This window comes from Teleopsis dalmanni, chromosome 2 (assembly GCF_002237135.1).
Source record: "Teleopsis dalmanni isolate 2A chromosome 2, ASM223713v2, whole genome shotgun sequence".
NCBI classification, from domain to species: domain Eukaryota; kingdom Metazoa; phylum Arthropoda; class Insecta; order Diptera; family Diopsidae; genus Teleopsis; species Teleopsis dalmanni.
Window position 1 is genome coordinate 17032178 of NC_051847.1, and position 9931 is coordinate 17042108.

Below are 9931 nucleotides of genomic sequence, written 5' to 3' on the forward strand. Positions count from 1 at the left end.
CCAAAAATGAATCAAAGAACTATATTTATACATTTGTATATCCATTATAAATGCATCATGACTGTTTAAGATAAAATTTTTTTATAAATTACTGTAACTTTCCGATAGTCCTAACCGAAGTAAATTTCTGGCTGCGGGTCTAGATGGGATCGTTTTTGTTGCTCGAACAGATATATTTAATCCATAAAAATTACAAGTGGAGGACGATTGGTAACTTTATTGCCTTTATAGGATTATAAGATGAGAGTGGTACGTAGAAACTTTAAACCATAATCGTTATTATAGCTTTGTCAGATTTTTGATAAATGTCTTAATGGTGGTTTATAGAAATTTTTGAACTGCAGTGTCATTTTCCATCTCTTTTTAGCACATTGCACTCGAACTTTTGTATTAGGATGTTTTATTAGTTTATTTAGAAAATGTTTAATAATAACTGGTGATTCCTTTTATTAAGGTGATATGCATTTTGAGCTCTGTATAAAAATAATGAAGTGCTAAGTTTAAACATACTTGGATATTATACCATTACATGGCGCAAAGCTTTGTGGTTCGTATGATCCATGTATGAGTTTCCTTACATACTTGTGTAGCGGATGATCTCATAGTTGTAGTTGTTGCAGTCAACATCTATTTGAAAGCAAGTACATAAATAGATCTCATGGTCGCAGTATTTTATGTACCTTACATTCAAAACTTCACAAAACAAGTTTACCTCTCTACCAAAGAGTTACCAAAATATTATATAAGAAGAACTCTATTAAACAATAACAAGGCAGATTACGCATGACTTAACAAAAAAAAAAAAAATTTATGTAGATAGTTCATCAGATTCAGTAACCAGCAACCGGTAATACAGTTTTTCTTTTGATATATTTCTAGGTGAAGAGAAAATTAATACATTTAAATCAAAATTTTGCAAGTTCATTTAATTATATATTTATTGTGTTTAAAAAAGTAAATATCTTTTTTTTTGCAAACTAATTTATTTGAATGTAAAAGTACTTGCTTAGAGGCACAATCGTTTCAATAAATAAAGAATGTGGTGCATTAATGTAGTCGCATTATCATATTAGTTAAGGAAATTTTTCATTTTACTATTACTGTACAAGTTATACAAATATACAAGAGACTTGTTTACAGTTCGATAAAATTTCAAACAAAAAAAAAAGAAAAAAACCAAATTGAGTAAAAATTATAGTAAGACTTCATGATATGAGAGGTTTCGGCAAAGTGAAACTTAAGGAATTAAATTCTTTGCAAAATTATTTTTAGAAAGCACTATAAAACACATAGATATAAAATACAATTAAGAAAATAAATAAAAATTAAGGAAATAAATACAATTGCAAACTTAATATAACTTTACAATGTAATTAATAAATAAATAAAAATCATTTAGATAACTTAATATTGCGTAATGCTCCAGTCTTGAGACGCATGTTTACATGTTGATTTGGCAGTTTTTCAACTTTTGAGGGATTAGAATTGCCTTCAAATGTTTCTAAATCGGCATTATCGCTGATTACAATTGGTTTTCCGATTGTAATTTGGCCTATGCGTGGTTTTTTAAATATGGTTGAATACTAAAATTGAAACAAAATAACATTAAGATATATATAAAATATAAAATGAAGTTGTTTTTCACTAACTCTATCACTGAGATCACTTGTCGTTGCAAACGGAAGTCCTCGTTTCTTTGGAGATATTTTTAAAGTTGTTAATTTGTTAGTACTAGACACTTCATTTAAACGTTGTCCAAAATGAGACAAGCCCACAATACTTTTCTTTATATTTAAATAAGGTGAATTTGATTCTTCAATATTTTTAACACTCTCCTTCTGCAAAAAGTTTTATTATTATTTATTCTTAATTCATTTAAGTGTTTAGTTACAATGCTAGGCGATATGGTTGTGCGTCTTTCCTCTCTTAGCAACGAAGACTTAAAAGCTTTATTCAGCTCATCAAGATCCGCCATTGTCTTATGATTGGAGGTTTCATTAGACACTTCCAATAACTTTATCTGCAAAAGAAATTTGGTTTTAAGCTGTCCATTAAGATAATATACTTTCAACGCTCTTTTTTATACCTTTTCAACCAGTTGATAATTTTCGCTTTCAAGTTGTGAAATTCGTTCTTCATGTTCTCTAAATAAATAATAAAATATGTAAAGTTTTTAAAAAATATTTTAAAATTTTAAAAAGTTTAAAAAAAATTTTACTTTTTCAATTTCATTTCACTGCGAGCTTCTGTTTGCACCAGTTTAAGCATATTCCGCATATCAGTTTTTTTTTGGTCACACGTTCTTAATTCCCTAGAATGCAAGTTTTAATATAGAGTTTTAAGTTAAATTATAATTTTTCGAACCTTTTTAAAACTGTTATCCAAAGTGCCAGCTTTTTAGGGTCATTTTCTTGTTTAACAATCTTATCTGCTTCGGAGCCACAAGCCGTTATCAAGGCTGCTACTCCATCCATGGTCTCAATTTGTTTCTTTAATGAATTTACTTCATTTCGTAATCCATCAACAACTTTTTGATCTGTTTTTACTAGTTTCATCTAGAATTCAATATTCTAATTAACTAAGTTCAAGCATAAAATATATTTAAAACACCAACCTGTTCTACGTAAGACTGTATGAGGAAATCATTTGATTTAATTTGTTGCTCCAAATTTTTAATAGTTTTGCTAAAATGTTTAGATTTAGTTTCAATTATAATAGAATATAAATAATATTTTGTTCTCTTACAGGCATTTTTTTCGGGTGTCCTTGAGCACCTTAACTTCCTCCTCAGCAACCTTCAGTTCTCTGTTTTTCACTTGGGCTTGTAATTTTAAATTATCTATCTGTTCCTGCAGTGAGCCGATGTCCACTCTGCTTTCATTTAAATTCGCCAAATTAAAGTAAATGCGAAATATATTCCGTGTTGTACATTTATTGCGGCATTGTGGACAAGTTTTGGACCTTTTTAACAAATTAATTTAGATTAAGTCTTTATTTGTCAAATAAATTTAAATAATTTACCGTTCCATCCATTGAATTAAGCAGGTATAATGAAACATGTGCCCACAATTGGTTACATGCACATCGTCCGATGGCGCAAATAACTCCGCACATATAACACAATTTAAATTTAACATTTTATTATTATAAAAACGTTCAATTATTTATGTATAATAAAAAAACTAACATTTACAAATAGCACAATAACAAAACTGTTTTAGCGATGCGATAAGCGCCAAACATATCTGACAGCTGTTAAATATTGTATTCACCGCTGTCAACAGAAAAAAGAAATTTGAACAGTTCTCACACATTCCATTCACCGCTGTCAATAAAATGGTTTGTGTATAGGATATTTTGATGGTGTATTTTTATTACGTTTTAAATCCGTTTTTATTAAAAATTATTTATTAACTGTATGCAAATATATAGAAAAAATATAGAAAATAATAGCAAAAAGTTGGAATATTTGAACGTTGACTTATTTAACACTATTATTTATATTGTTAAAGGTTTGTTTTATAAAAAATGCTACATAAAATAAAAACAATAAATTAAAAACCAAAAGGTTTTTTATTTAGTTTCACACTAGCTTTTCGAGACATAAATAATAATATATTCTATTCTATATTTATATATTCTATATTTAATTTTAAACTTTATCTAGCTAGAATCAGTTAACTACTAAATATAGAAAAAATTGATAGATGCAACTAAGGGTTATATTATGCAGGCAGTCATAACATGGAACAATGGCCAAGACAATTTTATATTCTCTCTGGTTATGACCATCAAGGCATGTTATGCAGACTGTCAAATCTCAATTATCAATTATCAAAAATTGTTATTACTAATTTCTTGATTTTAGAGTGTGTCTGAATATAAATATATACTCATATATTTAAATAAAAATGTAAATGTAGGTTAAACTGTGTTGGTGACCCTATGATTTAATTCCTCAATGGGTTCGTAGCCATGCTACTAGCATAACAGGAAACGAAGGACGAACTCGCGGGGACCGGTTGATTGCGGTATCTTCTGAACCGAAAAAATTACTTGGGTGGTCTAAGAAAGTTGTTAGACGAGCTACTGACGATTAGTTGGATTTAATATTTATATAAGAACAAGAGAAATCACGATGGCTGCAGGCACATCAAATTAGGTTTACCTAAAATAAGTGAAAAAACTGCAGGTTTGCTAGTACTTGTATGTGGCAGGGACTCTCTCTCTCTCTCTCTTTTATCATCATCTCCCAGTGGAGCATGGGGCCGCTAACGCAACGACTGTGGACTACTAATTAGTGCGATTACTGGTCACATCACTTGTGGTAAACATATCTTTTGTTTTGTTCTCGCTTACAACAGTTTATGTCCACTTTATCCGGACGACGATGACACCATTGAATATTTTTTTCTATTTCTTCCCAGACACAGATTAAAAGTACTAGCATCTTATGTTGTAAGTAGCTTAAATAAATAAATAGAAATAATTCATTTTTTTACTTCTTCCAAATATTCTTCGCCTTCTTAAAAAAAACCTACAATTTTTGTAATTGGTTGGAAACAGATTCACAATGGACCATAGACCTTCATGGTTTAAGTGCTGTGTTATTATTATTCCTAATTATTCCTAAAAGGTAATTTTAATGGGTTAAAGTCTTACACAGAAGCTTTCGAAAAAAAAGAATAGCTTTGAAATAAAAATAGGCACCAAAAATAATATATTCCATGAGATGTCGTAGTTCGCTCTTATATTTTGATACCTTTTTTTGAGATGGACCATATATTATATAATATATAATTATTATACAAATAAATTATACAAATATTATACAAATAACTTTGGTTATTTGTGAAAGAACACGATTAGTCATAATTTCTAATTTGACAGGCACGAGTTCTAAGCCTGGCACTTACAGTCCAACAAATTATATACGGATTATGAACTAATTAAATAAAAATTCGAATATTTTCTGAGATCACTGATGATGAGTCCTTGACAATTCTCGCAACAGCGTTGTGTGGTCAGTCAAATTTCAATAAATTAATTAAAAAATTTGTGTTGTTGTTTCTTCATTACTGTTCGAATCCTCCTAACTTATAAATGGTTTCTTTTCATTATGAAGTGGTAAAATGAAAAACATTATATTTTTTATTTTATAAATTTTATTGATGAAATATTAACACACACATATGTAATATTTAAAATTTATAGTCATTGCATTTCACATATATACGATTATTTCTCAAACAACATGTAACTTATAATTTATTACAATATTCACTATATAAGGATTTTATGGATAAAACTTTAAAAAATTAACAATTAACTTATATATTAAATGAAATTAATTAACTATTTATATTTATAACTTATAAATATAAATATATATATAAAACAAATATGTACATATATACAGAATTTGAAATGATGAATTAAATTATCTTAGAAAGTAAAATATTTTTTTCTAATTATAATTAAATTAAATTAAATAAAAAAAATTGTTACTTGGAATTGTCACATTATGTTCTAGATTTATAATACATATATAATAGTGATACATAAAGATAGAAATTTTATTTTAATATATAATATCTAAATATGTTTACTCCAGACGAACTACATAAGTTTTTAATACTAAATTTTTGAAGATTTTTGATTTTATTGCATTTAGTTTTTAATTAAAGTTTTTGATAAATGCTGATCTAATATATATACTCTTTTAATGATATTAATAAATATTCCGCAATGATTACGTATAATAAAAAATTTTATTTTACGTTTATTTATTGTTATTAGTTAAACTTTGTTTAAAATGCACATTTATTTATTTAACTATAACAAACTGTAACACACAAATAAATTATACAATTATACGTATATATAGATGTCTTATTTATATCATGTTATTATATATATATATAATATATGTATATATTTTTTTAAATACATATTTTGAAAATAGTTTTCATTTCTAATTACTTTTAAACATTAAAAATTTTTTTGTATATAATATTTAATTAATTATTTTATGTAATATACATGAAATCTGACTAGTTTTAAATTTAAATATAAATTTTCTATGCAAATCCAAATTGATTTTTTTTCTTCTTCTTTTTGTATACTTAATTCCTTATGTTTTACATACTAAATTTTATTAACTTCTCACAAAATTTAATTTAAAAACATCATCTGAACATATTAATAATTTATTTATATTTAAACTAACTTAATTTATTGACAATTTTATGAAGAAGATACTCGTAAGTTTATATCTCAATTCTCGGCATATCTTTAAAAGCAAAGTGTATATATATTTATCTAATGAAATATTAATATGGATCTTATTATTTTTACACATTTCCAGGTTAAGTAAATGTAGATGTTTCTAAAATAATTACACGATATATATAAAAAGTTAGAAAATGTGGTAACCCTGCGAAGAAAGTTGAGTAGACTCTTCAAAAGCATTCGCTCAGCATAAAAATATTACAGAAGTTAACAGCACTAAAATGCGAAAATAGCTAAAAAGTGCTAGTTGATAGCATTAAAAACATGGAAAACAAAAAAAAAAATAGATATTGTAGAATTTCTCGAAAATCTTAATTTCTTTAAAACTCTTGATTTTAAAGATGATTAATCCATCTTAATAAAGAAAATGAATTGTATAAATAAATATTGAGGTAAAGATCTCTCCTAAATATGTGTCATAAGCAATATCTTTAATATTCCATAATGAAAAAATAATCCATTGTATAATAGTTTTTATACCTCAAATGTGACTGATAGAGAAGAAGCAGAAAGTAAAAATTTATTTATAGATTTTGATTTGTAATTCAGCGAAAATTCTGTTCATTGTGTCACATTATAATTTAATATCTAGTACACTTATTCATAAGTATGACCATAGGGAGCGTATATATATTAAAAAGAGTGCCAATAAGTTAATAATTTTCTAGTCCCTATATATAAAAGATTGATGGCTAAGGTTATTATATTAATGTGGTTACTTAGACAGCCGGTTTAAGCAAATCAAACACAATTTGATCACATTATATATGTATAAATATATGTATATATATATAAAACTTCACAGATTTATTTTCGGATAAGCACATTCTACAAATGAACTCTCGATTCTGAATAGTTTTCATGCTACGTTATGTTTTGAATATTAGACTGTTTTACAAATCAGTCAGACTGTTATAATAGATTTCGGAAGGTATTAAGTATTGGAGATATATGATTTAAAACAATAGAACTAGGGTTAAACTTGTTTGTTATAAGCGGGATAGGAAATTCTGTCATTAAAGATTTAATGTCAACAAAACACAACTAGCTATATTCTGCGTACATATCAGGGTTTCCTTGACTAACTGTTATATGAGTGAAAAGAGTTGTTTAAGAAAGCCTATTAAAAATTTTATCATTTAAATTTCTTAACTATAATATTTTAAGTTTTGTAAATATTTCTAGTCAACCTTTAAAATTATAAATATTGAATATAGTATATTATGGCATAAGTCTACTGCAATGATGCGGTTAGTTCTTCTCTTAGTAGGTGAATATATAAAAGTCAATATCTTTCACTTGATTGTCAGTAGACAAAGACTTAAAACTTAAGAAGAGGAGTTATGTTAAAGTTATTATCATTCAGACGTGGAAGAGTTTCGATAGAGAATACAAGCTAGATATTGCGATGAACGGAAGCACGATTTGTAGACACTGAAGAATGGACACAAGTTATATCGTTAATGATGATGTTCATTATTAGCAACGGAATCGTTTGTAAATTTCCTTAAAATATTAACGTATGTGTATGTTTTGAAACATTCAAATTGTATTACTATGTAAAAATATAAGACAAATAGTATTTTCTTAATTAATTATAAGCATCTTAATTAAGCTCATTAGAAAATTTCAATTTTAATTAAAATCATTTTTAATGTTGAAAAATAGTGCTATATATCGTGTGTATATTGTAGTTAAATCCATTGAGGAAAGCTAGTTTAAAACATATACCCGATTTATATATTTCAGGTTTAAACTTAAAAACATTTATTTTACAATTTTTTAATTGAATAGCACAATATGCTTTAGAGTTGCACTAAACACACTTTTTCTGTATTTAGCAGATCTTTATATAGTATTATTATATTAAACAATGTTTTCATATTATATATATTAAATAAATATTTTTTATTTGCTTAATTAATTGAAGGAAAAGCTTTATGCAACATTTAAAGAAAAGTTAGTATGTTACTTATCTATACATATTTATATATATAATTATTATATTGGACATTATAATATCAATATGCTTATACTATATGACTTATTATTGTACAACATGTCAATATTAATAATAAGAATTTTTTGTTAATTTGAATAATAGAACTATAATGGAATTTCATTGAAAAATGAAATTTTCGCTAAAAGTAATTTTAATATATCAGCATGACATTATAACAACGAATATTTTTTTAAATTTAATTTATAATTTAATATACAATTTTATGTTAATATTGATGAAAATTAATTTTTATCTTTATCTTAAAATTTATCTTAAATTGTTATACCCATAATGCCGAACAAGTATTCGATCCAATAAATATTTGGACTTGATTACAACATGCCTAATTTTAAAAAACAAAATTTTTTTTATTAAATTAATTTTAATAATTATTTTTGCTATATGACATGTACACAATATAAATCTTCGAGATAATTACCATTATTTTTGAATAATATATAGTACGATTTTACTTAGGAAATGAACACTAAATTCTTGTAGCGAATTAAACTATTTTACATTTAATTATTTTACTAACATTTTTAAGTTTAAATTTACTATTAAGTATATAATTAATTTTTTATTTTAGTAGAAACACTTAATATTGCTAACTATTTTCTATACGGAATTAATGGACTCGTGTTAGTACGAGTATTCAAGAAGTAAATTAAATAAAGTATAATATTTTTACTATAGTTTAGGAGATTTGCTAAGTTCACTAGAGAGAGTTTAAATTTGATTTTCAGTTACAGTGATTCCTTGATATATAATTTTTTTTATTTAACACATAAATTTTAAAGGACATGTTAGAGTTAATCATTTATAACATGCAGAATACATAACATAGTTACTTATGAGCTAGCTTAGCACTGTAAAAATTCTTTAAATATATCTTTGTATACTTATTAATGTAGTTATGCTATATTAATTTTAAGTATTATAGTATTAATTACATTTTTTAATTTCTATTCCATTTTATTTCAAAACTTTTCTCTTGCTTTTTGAGCTTTTCTCCATTTTTAACTTCTATACATATGTGTATATACCATTTATTGAAAAGTAAAGTCAGGGCTTAGTGTGGGCTCAAAACAACTATTGCCTCAACCACTTTCGATTTCAACCGATTTCAATTATTTTGCAAAATATCAAAGGAACTTTATTATACACATATATGCATATATATAGATATATCCGTATATATATATATATACATTATTACCCTTTAATTGAAGAACAAATCATTTTTGAGAAAAAATTACAGCTATTAAGCATAAATTGCATCGCTCAGTACATGTATTTCGGTTTTTTGGGTAAGGAACTTATTATATATAGCCTGAGAAAAGTGTGCTTCTAGAACAAGTTCACTGAAGACCTTTGTTTTTAGCACGTAGGAATCGAAGAGTACTTTTTTACTTATTTTTATTTATAGTATATAATAATGAAAAAATCAGTGTAGTAACTATGTACTACGTACATAATTAATATATATGTATTAATACGTAATTAATACATATGTACTTGTGGTTACAATATATGCTTCATAGCAGCTTTTGATATTATATTCGTACGTTTGTCGAGGAATAAATAATATGTGTAAAAAATTTCAATCATATACAAAATAAAATATATATATATATA

The 9931-nt window shown here is 25.6% G+C and overlaps 2 protein-coding genes across 2 annotated transcripts in view; one reads left to right on the forward strand and one right to left on the reverse strand.

Moving 5' to 3' along the window:
- LOC119686454 (serine-threonine kinase receptor-associated protein-like) overlaps positions 1–9931 on the forward strand; it is a 269963-nt gene that overhangs the window by 99781 nt on the left and 160251 nt on the right. The window lies entirely within an intron of this gene.
- LOC119686449 (E3 ubiquitin-protein ligase TRAIP-like) lies at positions 1354–3247 on the reverse strand. The gene is made up of 9 exons (XM_038101032.1): positions 3022–3247; positions 2746–2961; positions 2615–2684; positions 2365–2555; positions 2219–2311; positions 2087–2144; positions 1892–2020; positions 1650–1838; positions 1354–1583 (listed from the first exon to the last, which is right to left on the reverse strand). The coding sequence occupies exons 1-9, from the start codon at positions 3135–3137 to the stop codon at positions 1392–1394; spliced, it is 1254 nt and encodes a 417-aa protein (XP_037956960.1). The 5' UTR covers positions 3138–3247; the 3' UTR covers positions 1354–1391.

Bases quoted from the DNA above. Each gene is read 5' to 3' on its own strand.
- LOC119686449 (XM_038101032.1), bottom strand. From the start codon at position 3,137: ATGTTAAATTTAAATTGTGTTATATGTGCGGAGTTATTTGCGCCATCG. The intron at 2,312-2,364 runs GTTCGAAAAATT...CTTGCATTCTAG, and splicing joins TGGATAACAGTTTTAAAAAG to GGAATTAAGAACGTGTGACC. The intron at 1,584-1,649 runs GTTAGTGAAAAA...TTTCAATTTTAG, and splicing joins CAAGTGATCTCAGTGATAGA to TATTCAACCATATTTAAAAA.